At 42.2% G+C, this 21525-nt stretch overlaps 3 protein-coding genes across 4 annotated transcripts in view; all 3 read right to left on the bottom strand.

Moving 5' to 3' along the window:
- The window catches only part of pik3r2 (phosphoinositide-3-kinase, regulatory subunit 2 (beta)), a 29623-nt gene extending 22874 nt beyond the window's left edge, over positions 1-6749 (bottom strand). The window contains exon 1 of the mRNA XM_071896346.2: positions 6538-6749. The gene's annotated coding sequence lies outside the window, so the exon portion shown is untranslated. The remainder of the gene's footprint in view (positions 1-6537) is intronic.
- Positions 1-21525, bottom strand: part of LOC139909315 (gamma-interferon-inducible lysosomal thiol reductase) — a 108860-nt gene that overhangs the window by 37015 nt on the left and 50320 nt on the right. The gene's annotated exons all lie outside the window — the stretch shown is intronic.
- Positions 7614-21525, bottom strand: part of mast3a (microtubule associated serine/threonine kinase 3a) — a 33135-nt gene continuing 19223 nt past the window's right edge. The window contains exons 13-27 of one of the 2 annotated variants that reach the window (XM_071896350.2): positions 21313-21521; positions 20596-20734; positions 20184-20316; positions 19775-19940; positions 18959-19060; positions 17513-17635; positions 16871-16983; positions 16476-16657; positions 15263-15384; positions 14960-15151; positions 14015-14238; positions 12858-12980; positions 12364-12500; positions 11768-11952; positions 7614-11234 (exon numbers count right to left, since the gene is read on the bottom strand). In XM_071896350.2, the coding sequence (XP_071752451.1) occupies positions 10369-11234; positions 11768-11952; positions 12364-12500; positions 12858-12980; positions 14015-14238; positions 14960-15151; positions 15263-15384; positions 16476-16657; positions 16871-16983; positions 17513-17635; positions 18959-19060; positions 19775-19940; positions 20184-20316; positions 20596-20734; positions 21313-21521 (3016 nt within the window). In that variant the 3' untranslated portion in view covers positions 7614-10368. The remainder of the gene's footprint in view (positions 11235-11767; positions 11953-12363; positions 12501-12857; positions 12981-14014; positions 14239-14959; positions 15152-15262; positions 15385-16475; positions 16658-16870; positions 16984-17512; positions 17636-18958; positions 19061-19774; positions 19941-20183; positions 20317-20595; positions 20735-21312; positions 21522-21525) is intronic. The other variant, XM_071896351.2, reaches the window with a different exon arrangement.

The following is a 21525-nucleotide window of genomic DNA, read 5'->3' as shown; positions in this document are numbered from 1 at the left end:
GCTGTGTTCCCCCACAAATGTTTTTGGGTGCATTCTCTGAAAGTAGCTAAATCGTACCAAAACTATTCCAGGTGAGAATCCTGAATGGACAATCAACTGAACAACCAAAGCTGGGAACAATATTATAAACTCCCACTTAAAAGCAAACGTTTTCGATGCATAAATTCACACCAGTTTGAGTCAATCTTTATCATGGTATCTATAGACGGCAAAAAGGTCACCCATGGACCCATACTGGTATATTCTCTGATAAAGATGATAAAGATGCAAGGCCCAATAAAACGTCAAGCATAAGTTCCCAATTATTACTGTATAATAAAATCGATAACATAACAATTTCAAAAAGAGACGTTACATTTACGTAATGGGTTCTAGCAAATACATTTTATCGAATTCAAGAGAGACACCATTCGAAAAATCCTTATTTCGAGGGCTCAAAACACTGGACTTTTATACCCAAAGCAAAATACAGAAAAATCATGTACCTTTTCCTTTGCCATCTGAGACTTGAGTGAGTGAGGAAACAAAATAAAAAAAGCTACTAAGTTCAATTTCAAAATGGCAACTATGCTGACAGAAAGAGAGATGACAGAGAGAGAGAGACAGAGAGAGAGAGAAGAAGAGAGAGAGAGAGATTAGGGTTTTCAGATTAAGTTCGGTATCTGTGGTCTGTGGAGCAACCAATGACAATGGTTCTGTTAACCTCTCTGGACTGGATGAAGGGATGGCAGTGAGGAAATGAGAGAGGCAGAGAGAGAAGGTGAAAGGGACAGAAAAGTGGATGGAAGTGTTGGTCTTCTATCAGGAATAAGGAGCTATATGGGGCCATTTGTCGAAACGTCCAGATCAAAATAAGCATAGGCCTGGTTTGTGAGGCCCGATGTTGTGCAATCATTTCGAATACGTTCATCAGTGGAGTATGTTTCGAGTGATGCATTGCTGGAGCTAAAATAAAATTAAATGAGAGTAAAAAATTAAACCTTAACCTCGGTGGCGCATCTTTGAATGCAGGATTGCATGCATTCGAACCTTAGTCTAGATCATCCTCTCTCCCCCACGACATTCGGAAAGCGAACGAACATTCACTGCGAACCTTCGTGAGTTAGAATATCATCATTTTGCAAAAGATTTAAGAGTTATCGTGATAACAGGATGCAGCAGAGTGCAACACTCACCCCACTTTTGGTTCAGAGAGAAGCCGGACAGGCTCAGCCAGACTCTCGGTCCAACATCCTTCGAGTCGAGAAGCAAGAGGTGCCAGGCTAGACACGTGGCACTGGCATACCCAACCACAGCCCGCAATCCTCACACCACCATAACCCCCCCCCCCCCAACCCTCAACCTCCCTCCCTCCCTCCCTTCCTCTCTCCACCTGCTCTTCAACCCCCCCCACACACACACAGAGTCCTGCCTCCAACTGACACCACCCCCCCGTCCTCACCCAGCGAAAAAGTCCAGTCGTTTTTCCACTTGCCATTTTTTATTTGTTTATAGTCACAGCGTTGGTGCTGAAAAGAGGAAAAAACAGGAGGAAGATGAAGAAGTAGAAAAAGAAGTGCGCAATGGGCACTTTGGTTCAGCGGTCCTCTTTTATTATTTTGTTCCGGAGCAGAAAAAGTGTTGCAACTCGTACGAGGTGAGAGAAGAATCATCTCTGTTACAGTCCTGGTCTGATAGTGTTGGAGTAGCTCACAATTCAGGGCAGCAGCAGCAGCTGGCAAGCTCTCCGTCACTGGATCCATCCCTTTTTTAAGACTTTTTATTCAGTCAGAGAAGAGAGCGAGAGAAAGAACTGAAAAAAAACAGAGTGAGAGAGAGAGAGACGGAGCACTTTGCTATCAGCAGAGTCCAAACGGCTGAGAGAGACCACAGGAAAATAATTAATGAATAGGCAGCAAGTAACTCACTGTTGCTAGAGAGAGGGAAAGCTAATCCTGCGCTGCCATTGGCTGCTGCTCTGGCCATGTGCTCCCGAGTCACCAGAGAAGCCGGGCAAATCAAGGAAATGTTCTAATATTAGAAAATGTATCTAGGCAGTGATCAAACATCTGACCCAAACATCTCCACCTTTTTCCACACACTTGACGTTTTTCATCTTAACATCCTTGATGATTGCTCATCATCTTTGATGATATGGCAGTAAAAATGAAATTACATTGCCTAAGGATAAAGATAAAAAAAATAGCATGGAAAAAATGAAGACTATATGCGATTGGTGAAAATTCCATGAGTCATGCTCGAGTAATGCAATGGGATGAAAGAAGTGTTTTTCACAGTCAACAATCAAAATGATGAATAAAAAGAAAAAATATTAAATAAAATGTAACATTTATGATATTGCAACATCTTGACAAACTATGAAAAAACATCAGTGAAGAAGATTTCACTCAAATGTACTGGTGCTTCACATATTAGTAAAATACTGCAAGATCAGGTAAATAAATAATTACCATGCAATATAATATAACGCAGTTATTCAAAACCATACACTCTAAAAAAGGATGTGTCATTTTCTGTGTGTCTTCTTTGGGACAACATATGTTATGTGTTATTTTTCAACACAAGATATATCAATAACAACATGTGTTTTGTTAAAATGTATTCCCATTAATATATCTTGTGTTGAAAAACAACAAATACATGTTGTCCCACAGGAGACAGGCAGATGTGTTTAAATGTCACATCCTTTTTTAGAGTGTATGAGATGGGACACTACTTTCACAGTCACTATTAGTCATTATTTCCCCGGTTCAGTTAAAGCATTGAGCCAAGTCTATCACAAGATCCATAATCATATGTGTTATTAACTTTACAGACCTGGCCATCTTGTTTAACAGAGTAGTGAGACCTAGGTTTAACTCAAAATGGCATCTAGATTTCAGCCTGCCGTCTGCAGACTTCAGATGCCTCTTGATGTGTTTAGTCAGCCAGTATAGCCCTGACCCGTTCATTATACACCAGTATCCATACTGCAAAATGGCAAATAAGCAGATAGGCTATTCAGAGCATAACTAACTAACATTCAAATTCCAAGAGTTACTGCTATTGCTACCAACACCAATGTACCAATTATTTATTTATTTATTTATTTATTTTGTTGTTGTTGTTGTTTTTGTTCATTTCATTTTAGCCTAACTGTACTTGCTGTATTTTTAATAAGGGTCATTTGAACTGTCTTCTGGGTAAATCGTAAGTTAATCTCATGTACACCTTACAAACTATTTTATAGGTTTTTTTATTGCATAGGTTTTTTAACCAATATATTCATATGTGTGTGCGTGTCTATTTATTTATATTCAGTATTTGGTATATTAGTATATAAAACATATATTACATATTTAATTTTATACATATTAGATATTTTACCACCACAGACCACAGTTGCAGTTCACTTCCATTCTCAGTCTATCAACCTTCTATCAGCGACCAATGCAGATGAACAAGTCTGACTCATTTTTCACTCTTCTCCATACCATAACATCAATCCTGACTTTTTTTTAGATACATAAACAATTACTTCTACGTAGGTCAATGTTAAATTAGGTGAACCCATAATTTTTCTGCTGTATCTTTCAGCAATCAGAAAGCAGGCTTGTCTTGGATGTATGTGACAAGTGTTGACTGAAAGAATGTAGAGTTTTAGCTCATATGCTATTTTTAAATGGATAAATTGGGCAAAATTCAAGCTTACACATAGCTCTATGCCTCTTTGGACTGGGTCAGAGAATCAGCTGGTGTTCACTGATTCCATAAAACCAAAACTAAAGCTTTAAATTATATAGGCCAGTTTCCTATTGTCTTAAAACAACTTCCATTAAGATAAATTAGGCTAATACATAATGTGGAATTTTGACATTTGGGTGGACTTGCAATTATTGCTGTAAAGTTTGTGTCTATCCTGGCCCTTTCCAGCACTGCTGGTGAGGAGCTGAGCAGAGCCACCACGCATGCAGCCTGGCCCGCGGCCATCTGTCCACATGGAACTGAAAAATCTACTGCGCCACAGGCAGGGAGGACAGGCCAACAGTAGAGGAGCTTGAGAGGGCTTGTTTTTTAGCCTAAAATCGAGACCTATAGGCATTTCATGATTTCAGTTTCACCTAAATTCTATCTGTCCATAATGAAACTGGAAATCCTACTTTGCCACATTGAAAGATCTGCTACGAAGATTATGTAGCATTTGAGACTACAGAGATCTGAAAAGTCTGTATAATATAGTAGAGCGGTTAGGGACTATTGGATTCTTTTCACTAAAATCAAGATGGAGGCATCTCAACACTTCAGCTAATTTAAAAGTCAGCCTTAAGTCCTTATGCCCACATTGTAAAGTTAGAATATTTTACTGCAACACAGACAGCAAACTGGATAAATACACTCTGCAGCAGTTGAAAATGCAGTGAGCCGTTTTGCTGCATCGTTAGTATGTAGTTAAGTGGTTAGTAAGCATCCTACTTGTTGCTCTCTTCCATCACTTAAGGAGTGATGACATCCTCCCAGATAACAGCATTCCTCTTGCTTACAAAAAACAATATCCATCAACCCCTCACAATAATGAGCATAAGGTTGAAGATGTTCTGTAACTCCACCCCCAGCTCTACCTAGCCTAAACATGAAAATATGCAAATAACATATGGCAGCCTCTACTACAACGCATGGAAACAACAGTCTAATCAAATACTAACCCTACTACTAGACCCAGAGATGAACGTGGAACTGGTGTTCACTTTGTGAGTAATACAATAAGAGTGTCAAATTCAAAGTGGCACCTACAGCAAATTAATTTAACTAGTCAAGTAAAGGGTGCACTTATTTGAACCCTGTTCTGTCTAGCTTTCTGACAATCTATCCAATCACATTCTGATACCTTAAAGGCATGTTTTACAACTGAATATACCGTACAAATAAGCAAAGCTTTTTCAAGAATTGTTGCAACCACTACAGAAAAGCAGCTTGGTGGCATCAGTCAAGAAAGTGACAGCAACGGCATTCACATGTTCCTCAAAACACCGTGAAGACGACTCCTATCATCACTTGGTATCTACTGATCATATCTGGAACAGAGGTTTCAAAAATCTGTATTACAACCAGATTTATGCCCAGTGTGTTGTGTCCGACTAGAGACAGGTTTCTTTGTGGTTGAGTGTATCGGAGTAACCCTTCTTGACTTCATGTACGTACACATTTGTCCCTTGGAAAGTTTAGGTCCTACTTTGGTTCGCCAGTAGATGTTTGGTTTCTTGGGTAAGAATCCAGGTTCAGAGTCTACAGCATTGCAGTGGAGCTAAGTCTAAACTAGCCTTAAAGCAGTATTCTGTTACTATTTTGATCAAATAACTCCATTTCAGTTATTCTGGCTGAGTTTAAGTGGGTCCTCTGGCTGAAGGACATCTAACAAAAATAACTATGGAAGAATAAACTGTGTCTGGAAGAACCTGAAGTTAGCTTACTTTTCATTTAAGACACTTGGCATTTTGAAAAAGCTGTGCTTTTGTGCAGGTTTTAATGAAACAAGCCCTGGAAGTCATTTAAGACATTTAAAAGAATAATGGAGGCTTTGCCACAAGTCATGCTTTACAATCAAGCAGTGTAATGGAGGATTGACATTTGGTTACATAATACTGGATTCAGTAATTACAGGAGAGGGTCTCCACACAGTTGAGTGGTTTGGCTTATTACACAAGTGGCACAATTTCCATTAACTACATATATGATGCATGCAAAATCCTCAAACCTAAGATGTAACACACATCATATTAGGACTATAAGTATATTAGGCCAACAAATCCTCCTCATTACATAGCCTACTACAGTATGGAGTGAATTACAACAATGTAACAGAATGTCATTACACAGAGAAGCTGAGCTGTAGCTATATGAAGTCAACATAAATGTAACCTATTTACTGAGTGTATATAGCTCATTTTATATTCCATGCACACTACACAAGTTCAGCATATTTTTAGTGTTTAATTCCTGCAGTGCAACTCCAGTCAAAGCCCAACAACCCATGTACTTTTTGAAATTATTACATCTCACATTAAACATGTTAGCACTGCTAAAGCACTGCCACAAAGTGTTCAAAACGTTAGTGGATTTAAAGAGGCCATGTCACTTTAATTCTGCATAAATTGAAAACTTTAGGAGCTTTTGGTAACACTGTCTCAAAGTACTCCATACCATCATTTGAGAATATATCGAGAATAAGTATAAGGCAATAAAATAATGCAACGCTAGGGCAACTTTAGAAAATAAACGTTACAGTAACGGGTTTAGGATTTGATACACGTCAACTGTCGACAAGCACAGAGTTCCGTGCAACACGCTGCAAATAACGCAACTAATGTCGCATTTGGGTGCAACAAGTAATGTGAAAAAAACATCAACAACACTCTTGTATTGAAACTTTATCTGAAACTAGGGCACAAGTCAACAGCGCGGAGTTGCTTGCGCTGGGCACACTTGCAGCGCTTCCACCATTTTCCAGTACAGTGGCTGCCTGGCTGTACTGGAAATGTGCAATAACTTGGAAAAACTCACCCGCAGATATTTCTTGACTCTTCTCACTTTCGGCTGCGGCGCTTCAACACTTCGAAGTAGCAGATAACGCTAGTGTTGTGCCTTATCTGTGAACGATAACTTCCCGGGATGCATTCAACTAGTATCAAACCCTCTGTTCACTTCTTGCTTCGCCTTCTTTCTCTCTCTCTTTCTTTCTTTTACCGTACATAACTCCCTGCTCCCCTACACAGCCATTTTCCAGCACAGCACGGCGCAGGAAAGGAGAGTGCGTGGGAACTAATATGAAGAGCGCGGAAACACACGAAGCCAGTCGGAAAAGCCCGAGCGGCTGCAGAGGGGTCACTGAATGGCTTCGGCCCATAATGGAAATTTGACCCCGACAATCATAAGCTATAGGCCTACTTTTTCCAACCAGATATTTTGAGCTCTCTTTTATTGCAAAGAATGCAGTTCATATGGAAACAAAATATATACTCAACCATAAATCCTTGTCTAATCCCATGTATGGGGCATTTCACTGATGGTGGAGTTTTAAATTGCTATGATAGAGCTTCTGGTTTCCCTGCTAAGAAGTAAACAGTAGTATAGTGAAGATTACAGGATGGCTGAGTGAGTGGAGAAGATAATTTTAACAGGGATGATAACGTTTTGCACTACTATTATTGTGTATTGAGCATATACACTGGATGGAGAAAATATTAGGGACATCTTGATATTGAGTTGCAGCCCCTTTTGCACAATTTACATTTAAAGTGTCTCAAAGCTTAAAAATCCTTCTCTAACTTGCCTGATTCTCTTTATCCACTTCTCATTTATGATTGGTAGTTTAATAAGGGAAATCAATAACAGATAATGGCTTTTACCTGGATTCACCTCATCAGTGTTCATGAAAAGTGTCTCTAATATTTTGTACATTCAGTGTAGATTATAGTCATCTAACAGCCTAACTAGTATTGACATGGATGGTGGGGCACAGTACAACACTGTAGGAAGATGATTGCATATGGTCAAATAATCCAAGTCTGATCTGAATGTGCCACAAACTTGTAAAAATTGTTGTACAAGAGAAATAAGACAATAAGCCACACTTTGTAGTGCTGGACTTTGTAGTCCTCCGCGATTCATTTATTTCAAGCACTGTTAAGACAATAGAAAAACTGACAATGTCACACCAGTCTGCACCAGATAGCCATGGTAGGAAATTCACAAAGACCAGTTATGTCATTTGGGGACACGGGGTGGGGTGGGGAGCAACAATTTTAACACGCACACACAAACAAAATATGAAGAATGACAATTAAGCACCTGTGTGAAGATGTCCTCTTTATCACACGCTGGCAAAATCGTGGTGAGAAAGAGTTCTCTGCGATGTTTCATTTTGTTGTCCGAGGCCAAACCAGTCCGGTGTAGACTTCTGCTGAGATCTCCTTTGTTTACCGAATCACGAAATGCACATTCTTCATAAAAAAGTAGAGAACGTGACGCACCTCAGTGTAAAAGGTCTAGAGATACTATGATAACTGGAAGATAAAGGGGTGCAGAATAAAAAGACCAACTCCTAAGAACATAACATGGTGTATATTGCATCAGAAAATCCAGTGATAAATCCCTCATAAACACATTGATTTTACTTCCTCCATCAAGTGAGATGAACATGAGATTTATAAATTCTAATTCTAAGCCCCACTATCCGTAACATTACCACTGTTCAAGTGTTAGTATGTGCTAAATTCCCACATTGTCAGTTCCCTTAACCTCGCAAAATACTGAAACATATATTCCTTTATACCACTACCACACAGGACAGATTTCGCCTTATCGAACAATTACTTCGAAACAACAGAGTGGAAGCATTTTTGGTTGCTGTTGACCCAAACAGTTGCTGAAGAAAACCATAAAAAAAGCTGGTTCCAAAAGGGGAAAAAAAACAAAAAAAAAAACAAACAAATTAAACACATAGTTAAAAACCAAGCCCTATATGTTCACATCTCCTACCAAAACTCTCAAAACTCTCATCTTAAAGCTTGAATCGGTGATTAAACATCAAACCCAAGAATTCAAGACCTTTTCTGAAGATGTTAATAAACTTCAAAAACTTTTCCAAATGGGTTACAAAATTGTGGGAATATTATTGGGATGTGAAGCATGCACATTCCTTCAAGGCTGATATCACAACAGGAAATTAAGATCACGCCACATAAGTGACACTCCACATTATATCTATGAGTCCATCTTTAAGCTGATCTACCCTCACAAGGTCACTTTTAAAAACACCACCAACAGCTGTTATAAGGTCCACCATTGTTTATACAATATACATCAACAGCATAGGTTATTAGTACTGCAACAAGACTGTTTCCATATCAAAATATACAAAAGGAGACCATCTCTACCCATTCCTTCATCCATTCATCAGGGCTTCTGCTTGAATTCTGCCATTCCCTAACATTCATGTTTTTTTTTTTATAATAATTTAACAGAAAACCATGACAAATCCACACATGTACACATATTTGCACTAAAATGTAAACATTCATTCATATTACACATCTTTTAAAAAAAAAAAACAGCCAAGGGAGCCAGTTTGATTTCTCCATACGCTGTACAATTTTTGAATCCCACAAAGAAAGAGATCGTCCTGAAATATAAATGTGCTCTAACTGTTATACGGCTACTACAACTTGTGCAAACACTTCAGCTAGATTAGATTTGTAAGGAGAGGGAGAAGGAGGCTTGATCCAACAAGCAGGTAGATGATGATATAGGGTGTTACAGGACAGAGACAACAGTCTTGTTTCAAAAGGGAGTCACACAGCTTTATCTACACACCTTTATGTGCAATGTTGATCACGCTATGATGTGAACCACTGGTAGAAGAGCTCCAATGAGTGTCAACACTGACGCACTTTTCTAAATGACTGACAGCACGCGGCACTAGTGCCCACGCATGCATGAAGCCTCTGAAGTTATGTACAACTACAGTACCTGTTTTAAATGGTTCCTATGGCTAAACCATGCTTTGGCACCACAGCTAGGTTCCCAAGTATTGTAATTTTGATATTTTTGTCCATTAAAATCTTTATACAAGGCCCGTGTTCAGAATCAGACAGACTATGAGTACAAATGGTCACCACAACGATGTATATCATATTTCTTGTGAGAGGCAGCACAGAATATCTTCTGTAATTCTATAATACAGTACATACTGGAGGATAAACATTGTAATTCTGCTTGAAAGGCCCAATTTGAACACACAAAACAGCAGCCAGTTCCTGAAAGGCGTTCCCCTATGTAATAATGAAACATGGTATGATATAGACAGATGTCTCCTCCCCTTGTCTGCACCTACAGTAAAATCCACATCGGGAAGTTTTTCTGTGGGTTTCTGACTACTAATGCAACGGAGCGGCTGCATACAGTTTGTGCAATTCCTGAAACAAGAGTAGCTGAAGCATCAAGGCATTTTCAGCAACCAAAAACAAATTAGATGAGCATAAAAAAGTCATAAATAAGTTTCTTCATTTAAAACAAAATATTTACAAAATACATCAGTTACACAGTGATCTGAGAACCAAGAGAGAAGAAAAGCAACTGGGAAGTAAACAGTTTGGCAGTCATTATTCTGTTAACAGTGTGGTAGGATGCATATGTTACTGAAAAACATCTATTTTGTTCTTTCCTTCTTCTAGCAGTTGCTTGTGATGACTTGGGGCTTGGTCACAGTGGACACACATGCAAGGCCTTCAAATTTAAATACAGTAGCAGGTCAAAGACGGCATCTTCAGTTCTGAGTCTCTTTCCTGAGCAAGACTCTTCGTTGACCTATTATCCCTGTCACAGCGAAAAAACCTAAAACCCTTCTTTCTCTTTCGGCTTGGCTTTCTGCTGCGTCGCGCCCTGCGATCCTCTCCCCTCCGGCTCCAGACTGGAGTCCAACTGGGCCGAGTTGATCCAGGACGCCTTGAAGGCCTTGGGCTGCCTGACGGGAAGCGTGGGGCTCGGCGTCGCCTCTTTCTCTTCCAGGTCGTCGAAACTCACTTCCTGCACGGCCTCCTGTTTCTTGAAGGAGTCCCTCCGCTCCGACAGAGCCAGCTTCCTCATCACCACCACCTCTTTGGAGTGGCGGTTGCTGCTGCGGTGCTGCGGCGAGGCGGTGGAGCGGTGGTGCTCGTTACCGCCGCCGGCCGCATCCCGGTGGCCCCTCTGCCCTCCTATGTAGAGCCCCTGACGCCCGTGCTCCCCGACGCACACGAACCCGGTGGCGGTGTCGCCCTCCATGTCCTCCAGCCCCTCCCCCTCCGACAGAGGCACCTCCATGGTGTGCCGGCGGGTGGTGTAGGCCTTCTTGTCTCCGTGGTAACCGCCCGTCAGCTTCTCTCCCGACAGCTTCTCCGCTGACTGGACCCTCTTGAGGAGCGGCGAGCGCGGCGGCTCCGCACTACGCGGACGCACGGAGTGGCGGGCGATGGTTGGAGGGGACAGGGTCTTGCCATGGAAACCCTGCAGGGACTTGGGGTGATTGGGGAGACACGACGGAGAGCACTGGGGGGAGAGGGGCTGGGGAGGGGGGATGCAGGCCAGCGGGGAAGGTGGAATGCTGCTGGTGGACTTGCAGCGCCCAGCCTTGGTGTAGCGACCCAAGACATGGAGGGAGCTGGGACGGGCCTGCGGCACGGGGGAGTTGGGGGAGCTGGAGCAGGGAGAGGAACTCGAGTCTGGCAGAAAGGGAAAGAAACAAAACATAGAATGCATCAAACTGGATTTCATAATTTACATTTCCCTGTGAAAGGCCGGTAAAATTTAATGCAGAACATTGTTTAGCTTGTAGATTGACTCATATTTAAAAAAAGAGCGATCTGAATATTATAGAATGATAACAAGAAATATCTCATAAAGTGCAACATCTTGGTTGGTCAACTTGAATATAAGTCAATGATGTCTGCAATGTCATATTAGGCAAAAAGAAGACTAAGAGCAACAATTATCATCCTTCTTTATCCAGCAGAGAGCAATATGGCCTCTCCTCCAGACTGTGGCACTGGCAGCAGGAGAGCATCAGGAGAGGCCCTGAGGAGCGGTCACATCCCAGATGCGAAAAGACAGGGAACAACAAAGGGAAAAGAAAAACCACTGAAAAACAGAGGGAGATCGACTGCACCCTTTTTGGGATCGTCATCATCCCCCCTTTCTTTTTTAAACCAGGCTTCCCCCCCTGTAGACAAGCACTCAGCACATCGTCCTCTCTCACCTCCAGAGTGGTCCGGGGCAGGGGAGCGGCAGGGTGTGGAGGGCCCAGGAGAGAGGCTCTGTGTGGGCGAGCCGGAGAGGCTATCGCTGGACGACTGGTGGAACCCTGAAGAGAAGCTGCGGCTGCTCTGCATGGGGGGAGGAGGCGTGTGCTTTGACAGCTTCTTCAAGATGCTACGCCGCCTGCTGCACAAGAGGAAATGGGTGTCAGGGCTGTGTTTGACCTGTCTAATATCTTGTTTTTTCGCTTTTAACTTTCCCATGGCTACTGGGCCAGACTTTGCTAAGGCGCTAGAGGTAAAACAAAGCCCAAAGAATAAAAAGAGAAGACTTCCACATATTTAGATCTATGCAATTTTCATTCTTATTAGTGGGATTTTGATTTTACCTTCACCTCTTTCTTTTCTCTCATGAGTCTCTAAGGGACAATTGAAGGAAAAGCTGCAGATAGGTGTGATTTTAGAGTCCAAATGCAGTCTCAGCTTAAGTGTTGAGTCGCTTGTCATCTATCTAAAAACTATCACTTAGCCTCCTAATGAATATCATGAATATATCAAACAGGAACTGTGGGGCAGACTTCATCCTCTCCTCTTTTACCTGTCCTGTCCGTCCTTCCTCTTGCTCTTCTTGCTGCGTCGGGCCATCTTGGCCTTGTAGCTGGTCTTTCTGGCAGGGCCAACCTTGATAGAGGTGTTCTCCAGTGGAGTAGTCTGCAGGGTCACCCTGTTACCACTCTGTTGAAAACACAGCACAACATGAACATCTGTTCACTGGGAATTTCGTTAGCGTGAGAATTTAGCCGGGATACCAAAGTATGTGTACCCCATATCCTGATTATTTAGGCTCACTTTACATGGCAATGTTTGGAATATTCTTTTATTTCATGTATACAGGAATATATTCATGAGCAAGATATGAAGGTCCAGCTTATCCCAGTAAACAGAATATGAGCTATTATATGGAAACCACTCATATTGGAACTTGACCTTGAACAGTAGTTTGCCATTACAGACACAAGGATATTGTACTTGGGACTAATCATTACCTATCATCTATCTATGGGGACAAAACCCTATCCTAGGCCTTGTTACCTTGAGCAGCAGCTCCACCACCTCAGTGTGGACGAGTCCCTGGACTGACTCTCCGTTGACGTGAGTGATGAGGTCACCAGCCCTCAGCCCCGCCTCATGTGCTGGACTACCCTCCTCGACACACTGTGGAGACACACACACATTAAAACTATTATTGGACAAGCAAGCATATAATCAGTTGTTATCATGATTGACAGTGTTTCATCAATTATTACCACTAAAGGTTTATGGTCACTGAACAACATGAAAATGTAATCTGACCATACAGAACTGACTGACAGAACTAACTGCAGCACCTAACCAGTTATGTAGCGGTAGTAGTGGTAGGTATAGTCTACTGCAGAAGGGAGGTAGGCAGCATCTGAAAATAACAGCCACCAAGCGCCACATTCTGGCAAAATTTGTCTTTGGCAGATAAATCAATAAGGGCCACCTGCCACACTGACCAGGAACTTTTTGATTCGATAACATTTGAATGCCTCGGCTTTATACAATCTTTGGTCTTTGCTTGTTCTCAAACTTTGTCCCCGCCGACCACCGTATGCTCTCTCTGACCGTGGGCAAATTAAATCAAAACAAAACAAGGACTGTATCAAACTGGCTCCTGATTGGCTGCCTGTTACTCTGGCTCTACACAAAGCGGTAGCGTCTAAACTTCTGGAAACTTTTCCTCCCATTTGTCTGTTGCTTGGATGTCAACAAGCCTAAGGTTAGTTGAAACTTAGCGTTATTCTCATGTCGCCTGAGGGCGATGAGGCAACACACAGCAGGTGCTAAGGCCACCAGAAAGAAAAAACAAAGACCAAGACGAAAAAAAGATCCATTGTATAACTGAATGAGCAAGTTTTACAATAAAACTCTAAATCTGCTCTTGTGTCGTTATTGAATGTTTCATACATTGCCTGATTCTGTACACAAAATAGCATTGAACACGGGTAGGGTGACATATTGCTATAAAAAATATACATTAATTATTTTGGCCAATAAAAATGATTCTTGGCAGGTACATTTATTTTATTTATAGTATTTCTATGGTAATTAGGCTGACAGGCAAGTTTTCTCTATTTAGAATGAAAAAGATCGATATACAATAAGTGTGTACAGTTGTATATGCCCTCAGCTGCACCACCACCTATACCTGAGATGAGAACACATACCCAGACCATGTGGTGGACAGTGTAGACATCACTGTCTCCCATGTAGACTCTGATGGCCCGCAGAGCGAAGCCGAACCTCTTCCCGGAGCTGTGGATGACCACAGGCGGCCGGAGGCAGCTGATGCTGAGGGACAGGTCCCGGCTGGGGGACGAGTCTCTGGAGGAGGGGTTGGAGGACAGGGACAAGGACGACTTGGGGCTTGAAGGAGGACCTGCCGAGTCGTCTGCATGGGGGAGAGGAGCGGGATCAGAAAGGGCAGCGTTTCCGCTGGTGGCTTATGCAAGAGTAAAAGGAGCATAGTATGTACTTCCAATGTTATGGGTATGAATACTTGAGACCTTTCAGGTTAACCCTTCTCTCGCATAATCTTTTCTGTTGCGCTCCACTGTGAAAGTATATGTGATAAAGCAAAACTACCATAAAAATAATCACAAAAATGGATATTACTCTATTTTGAATGACTTCAACCTTACGGAAGGAAGTGGAATGGTAAAACACCAAACTTGGAAAATCAAGTGACATTACATTATATTCTTATCTTGGCCACAACAATACTATCTATGGTCTGTGTGAACTGTGTTGCAAATGAGACTGCATCCGGCTGTAGAGGGCACTGTAAACACATCAATATAGTCTCAGCAACTAGTCAAACAAAATATTAGATAGATAAGTTCCGTCTCCAAAGACTTCTTGCAATTTGCATTGCACTAAAAACATGATTGTAACTGCTGAAGTGCCTCCCAGCTCCAGGGGAACATTGTGCCCCGACTGGAGGAAAGCAAGCAAAAAGTGGAGAAATGGGGAGAAAGTGAGCCCTACTCTGTTATTTTCATCCATTTATTTTAATTTCCTAAATATCTCTCTCTGTCTCAGTCTCCCTCTGGTGTTTTTATCACACTGTTGTTTTGTCTGCTTTTTGTAAAGGTTATTATTATTCCCTCTACCTGGGGTGATGATGAGGGACAGGCCGGAGACGGAGGCGGACTTGGGGACTTTACAGCCAGTGGGGGGTCTGGGTTTCTCTGGGGTCTCCAGCTGGTGGGCGATGCGTCGGGACGCCCCTCTCCTGTAGGACGGCCTGGTGCCTGTGCTGTTGCTCCGGAGACGGATGCGCCGCAGGTTGGACACCATCCCATCTAGGATCAGAGAGACAGAGCTTGAGCACTGGTGTGTGTGTTTAATATTTGCAAAACGAATAGAGAACCAGAGAAACAGGATGTATAGAGTTGTGTGTTGGTCAGTCGTACCCTCCTCCTCTGCAGAGATGGCGAAGCGGGGCATGGTGTCCAGACTCTGGGTGCTGTTCATCACCAGGGGGCTGGCGCTGCGCTCTGACTGGGAGGAGCTGGACGAAGCACGAGGACGCAGACTGGAAGGAACAAAAAATAATTACAGAATTTGAGTAATACTCAGGATAAGCCAGAATCACTTTCGAAATGTTGTGAAATGTTGGCTTATATGTACAGTAATGTAGAGCTATGGGCAGGCAACATTTTTCCTCTGAAAGCATTACACAGTAACTATGGGTGAATGCCTATAAACAAAAGAGCGGGCCAAGCACCAAATTCAAAGATTTATTCAAATCTTAACTCGCATTGCCTTGCATGCTTTTGGGTTTTTTGCTGGCTTTGATGTCAACGTTTGCATATCACACGCATAGCCCAACAGCAACAGATGTTTGGGCTATGACAATCCTACTGCTAATCATCTGTTAAGAACCAGATGTTGAAGCAGCGCTTTATCCCCATCTCAAACTCACTTTGTGTTTGTAATCTTGTTTTTTTTTTTTTGTTTAATCTCACCTACACAGTCTGTTATTCTTTATTTTTGCATTTCTTTATGTGTAACAAGTAAACAAGTAAACAAAGTATTTTGTCTCATATGAAGGGTTTCATTCCAAAATGCTATGTATCCATTTTGGGGAAAAAAACATGAACTTGTGTTAATTGCTCATTATTTAAAAATACAGATGATTATATCTACTAAAATGTTACTAGTTTGTGAGTATGGTCTTCTCATTCACTTATTTATCGTCTTTAACACAGGGTGCTGGAGCCAATCCCAGCATGCACTGGGCGGAAAGCAAGGAAACACCCTGGGCATTCACAAAGGGCAACTTAGAGTCTTCGATCCACCAAACCTGCATGTCTTTGAAATGTGGGAGGAAACCGGAGCATCTGGAGCATGCGAACACAGGTAGAACATGCAAACTTGAAGGTAGCCAATTACTTCAGTAATATTCCAACATGAGTTTTATGAGTAGGTGTCACATTTTTCGAACAATGGGGCTCATTTTGGAATAAAATTCTTCATATTTAAAAAGGGGGGATATTGTGTTAATTAATTGCCATCTCACATTTTCCATAAAGTCGTTAACAAGGGGGAGAGGGAAGGGCTGTAATCATTTTTTCTCATAAGCACGCTTCACTCCTACCACTCCCAACCGCTCCAAGCTCTCACCTCCCCCTGTGTCCATCTGCTCTCCTGTCTCCACTAGCCAAGTGTTTGTGTCCGTCTCCCGGGGAAAGGACTCCCCTGCCCTCCCACCGCTCCTCCTTCTCCTCGCTGTGGCTTCGCTCTGAGGACGACAGGCTCTGGTTGGACGGCGTGGAGGTGGACAGGTGCTCCGTGCTGCTGTACACCTGGAGTGTGGAGCGAGTTGAAGGTCAATATTCTGTTCTCCTTTTGTCACATTATACAGGATTATCCAGGCAGTTTGAGTGTTTTATTGAGCATTCACAGCATTATTTTATTCTATCAAATCAGGCACGTCTGTCAATCATCTCAGACACCAATGATGAATGACAATGCAGGTGGCTTGAAGAACAATAGGCAGTAAAAGATAAAGATCGTACCTTGCTGAAGCGATGGGCCACAGAGGAGAACTGTCGGAGCTCCAGAGAGGATTCATCATCGTTGGTCTCATCGTCCTCATCTGAGCCCAGGTGACAGTAGCGCTCCGACCGGGCTGCAGGGGACACAGACAACCATCACACACCAAGAAATACATTTTTCATTGGAATTGGAATTGCCAGCAGGCACTGCTGTAAACTCAGTTCCCTGCCCAAAAAAACGAAAACCAAAAAATGATATATTGCCATCAAAACCACTGCCATTTTGGAAGGTAATACACAGATACACAGGCAGTATCAGTGTCTGTCCATGAGTACTGTCTGAAAACTTTTCTTCAGCACAGTGAATAAGAGTAGAGAATAAGAGAAAGCTCAAGAGATGATAAACTTCTCCCTGGTTACCAACAGTTGTCATAGTTACAGATTAATAAATCTAAGTGTATTTAATTGGCAAATAATAGTTGGTTTATTGCAGAAACTCCTACTGCCTATTTTGAAAGTAGTAAGTGTCCTCCTGTGCCTCTAACGGAGGAGTCTTAAGTTTGTGCCATCCATTGGCCCCAGATGAGAGGTTCTGTATGTATGTGTGTGTGTGTGCGTGTGCGTGTGTGTGTATGCACAGATCCAAGTTAGCCTGACACCTACTGTCAAAGTAACTGGTGTCATCCTCAGTCTCTAGTTGAGGTATGAATTCAGCTTTCTGCCTCAGGAGGCCGTTCCAGTCCAGACCCAGGAAGAACATGTGCATCTTCACCTCAGTGGTTCCCCCTGGAGAAGAGAAAAGACAAGAATAAATTTGGTTCCCATATCTGTCCATCCTGGTTTACAGCTACTCCTCGGCACATTTGTTGCCTCTCATTTGTTCACTTTGCCTCCCTTGCCCCCATGACATTTCCATTTGTCATGAGTACAGTAAGTAAAGTTACAGGATGGCCTAATGTGCCACATTAGAAGGAATAAATTATCAGTAGGTGCTGGCGTCAATCATGGCCAGTCAAATCAGCTCCTCTCACTTCCTTTAAAAGCAGTGCCCCTCCTGCCATGGGGCACTGACAGTTTTGTAATGGACGAGGAGAGTGCAGATGGGCTGCGCCAAAAAAGGTTCTCCCAAGAGGAAACTAATGTCCTTGTGAGATGCACAATCGCAAGACACGAATATACCGCAAATATGCCGCCAGGGGCATATGGTGTCCCTTTTTAATTAGAATTCATGTTTCTGCAGATACTGAAATCCCTGTCACCGTGTTTTCCATGAGTGATGATGCACATCAACAGTTTTATGTTGGACACAATGATTCAGAGAATAACCACATACAATAAAATGTGTTTCCATTATTTTGTTGGTTGCCTGTAAGAATACGAAGCCATTTACATGACTGCATAAACTGACAACTCCTCATAATAATCCAGTTCACATGACTGAAGTACTTATTTTGATTATCCAAAGAGAATTGTGGAAATAAGAGTTTGTTTTATTTTGCTAAAAATAAAATGTTTCCTGTCCCGCTCCCGCCACTATCAAATTCTACCAAAACAATTACAGCCATGATTCTGCACTATCACATGTTGCTAGTCGCAGCCATAGGCCTATCTCTATTGGAATGTTATCTATCTCTATGGTGTTTACATGGGCTCTGCCTTACTCGCACTTTTGCCTTAATCACATTTTAATCACATTTTTGTTGTGCACATAAACATGTCTACTGGTTAAAGAATTCATATCACTAATACTTCACTCACTTATCAATCACTTACTTCAATCGCTTATATCACTAAGACATGGTCTGAGCAGGCGGAGGAGCAAGCAAAATTGAGAGATTTGTATTGACTCTCCCCTCTAGTGCACTCAAATGCCATGGCAGGCCACAAAATTGCCAAACAGGCATAGATGGGGAAAAAACGCTTGCACCCAACGAAATTGCCACTTGCTGGCACAAGGTCATGTAGGTTTGATCTGCGCCGGCATGAAATTAGGGTTCTATATGTCTGGAACCATGCTGGGACCCACGGCACCCCAGAGGGCTTTGTCCCAGCAGGCATCTGTCTGTCATATCTATCCATCTATCCATTATTAGTAAAGCTGTCACCAACCTGTCCCCAGGCGTTCCAGAGGGCTCTGTCTCAGCAGCCTGGTGATCAGGTCCTGGGCATCAGCTGGCAGGGCGTCCTCCCCCTCCGGCCAGATGATCTCATCTGGACAAAGAAGCCGTTACCAGTAATTCATCAAGGAATTCAACTTTATCTTTATGGCCCAAGGGATTGCAGTGCAGAAGTCCTCAGAAAAGGAGTAAAAGCTTAAGGCAATGATTAATATCCTAAGATCAAAAAAATTAAATTAAAGCTGCATTATGCAAGATTTTATGGAAACATTATACCCAGTCTTATCAGCCTAAATCACAAAGTGGGGCTGCAACAGAGAAGAGCGTCCCATCCCCCACTAATTGAGATGCCGTAGATTCGCCCTATTTTCCCAAATGAAATTCTGGTGTATCGGAATGGCCACCGGCGGGAAATCTTTTCAGAGAGTAGGAAGATCAAAACTGGAAAATGCACATTTTATGACCATCTGTAAAAGGAATACATTTCCACTTTTCATCAAAAACGTTACATCTTTCCTGCCTCTCTCATCTCTTTGGTATTCTTTGGGATAAAGCAATCAGTGACCGGCTGGGTTGTTGAGCATGTTGTGCAGTTTACTGACATCACATGGCATGCTTTCTGGGTATTGAAGTCCACAAAATTCAGACATTTACCTCATGCAAAAAATGCATAGTGCAGCTTTAAAGTCAAAATTTGTATTTTTGCCAAAACACAATCTTTCATCTTTGTTTCTAAGCATTTACAAGTGTGCAGACGAGTTGTACGCAATGACACAATAATAATGCACTAAACTAAAGGATCTCTTACCATTGACCACCTGACCAAAGAGCTGCTCTGGTGTGTCTCCAAAGAAAGGCACACAGCCCACCAGGAACTCATAAAGGATGATGCCCATGGCCCACCAGTCCACAGGCTTCCCATAGCCCTGCCTCAGGATCACCTCTGGGGCAATGTACTCCGGAGTACCACACACCTGCAGGGAGGAAAAACATGGGAGAGGAGAGGAAATACACAGGGTAGTTACACTGATGAACACAGAATGATCACTGAGTGTAGCATGTAACAAAGGGAGAGAAAGGGGGAAAGTGGAGGGAGGGAGATAAATGTAATAAGTATAAAATTGTCAGTTTAAATAAAATGGGAGCAAGGAATAGGGCAGGAAGAGAAGAGAAGAGAAGAGAAGAGAAGAGAAGAGAAGAGAAGAGAAGAGACTAACCTGTTTGTCAATGAACTCTCTGGTGTCTTTCTCAATGTGTCCTTCATACAAGTTGGTGGTCATGTTCATTAGACCGATCTTCGACAGGCCAAAGTCTGTCAGCTTAATGTGGCCCATGGAAGTGATTAACAAACTACAAAAAGAGGGAAACACAGAAATCTTTCATAGATCAAAAGGCAACCTCAAAACATAAACCGAAGATTGAGTAAAATATATCAAAGGGCGAAAGCTTCTGAAAATTCTCTTTTACAACTTGAGAAAGGAAGCCAGTCCTTTGAAGATTAGCATAAGGCTAAAAATGATGGAAAAGATTTAGTGTAATTAGGCTTGAAACCAGAGACAGAAAAATGAAAAATATGCAATCATGTAACCCTGCCACTGGACGGTTTGGAAAGACCGGTTGAGGACTCACTTGTCGGGTTTGAGGTCTCTGTGTACGATGCCGTAGTTGTGAAGGTACTCTAAAGCCAGGACGGTCTCAGCAAAGTACAGGCGGGTCATGTCCACAGGCAGAGGACCAATGTTCTTCAATAGGTTGGCACAATCCCCACCTAAAAAGACAGAGGAGTGTGTGTGTAGTGTGTACAGTGGGTGGGCTCCAGCCAAAGACTGTAGAGGTTAAATTATCTTATAGCTACGAGTCAAAAGTTTGGACACACCTGATTGAATGTACTATATTTTTCATTACCTTAAAGCCATTTTGATCCAAAGGATTATGCATAAAAGCTTGAAATTTGTTTCTTAGACAAATATAAATGGTGAAGTTGATCCTATGTATGAATTTCTTTCCAAAGCCTTTGCCTTTCCATCAAGGCAAAGGGTGGCTACTTTAAAGAATCTAAAATATAAGATAGTTTGGATTTGTTTGACACTTTTTTGGTCACTGCATAATTCCATTTGTGTTATTTCATAGGTTTGTCTTTACTATTATTCTAAAATATGGAAAATAGTAAAAAATAAAGAAAAATGTGCTGTGTCCAAACTTTTGGCTGGTAGTATATACCTAGTAAAATAAGTTTTGTTGTGAAACTATTCCTGACAAATAAGCATATAATAAACAAACAAAACAACACTTTGTGTATGCATGCATGACTATGTGCGTCTGTGCCTACATCCAAACCGACCCTACCTTCCACATACTCCATGACCATGCAGAGGTGCCTCCTCGTCTCGAAAGAGCAGAACATGGAGACCACGAAGGGGTTTTCAGCGAAGGTGAGGATGTCTCGCTCCACGAACACCTGCTGGATCTGGTTCCTCAGCATCAGGTTCTGCCGGTTGATCTTCTTCATGGCAAAACGTTGACGGGTGTCCTTGTGGCGCACCAGGAACACAGCTCTGG

This window comes from Centroberyx gerrardi, chromosome 13 (assembly GCF_048128805.1).
Source record: "Centroberyx gerrardi isolate f3 chromosome 13, fCenGer3.hap1.cur.20231027, whole genome shotgun sequence".
Taxonomy (NCBI): Eukaryota; Metazoa; Chordata; class Actinopteri; order Beryciformes; family Berycidae; genus Centroberyx; species Centroberyx gerrardi.
The sequence above is the reverse complement of the archived record's forward strand: the minus strand, read 5'-3'. Positions and strand labels throughout refer to the sequence as shown.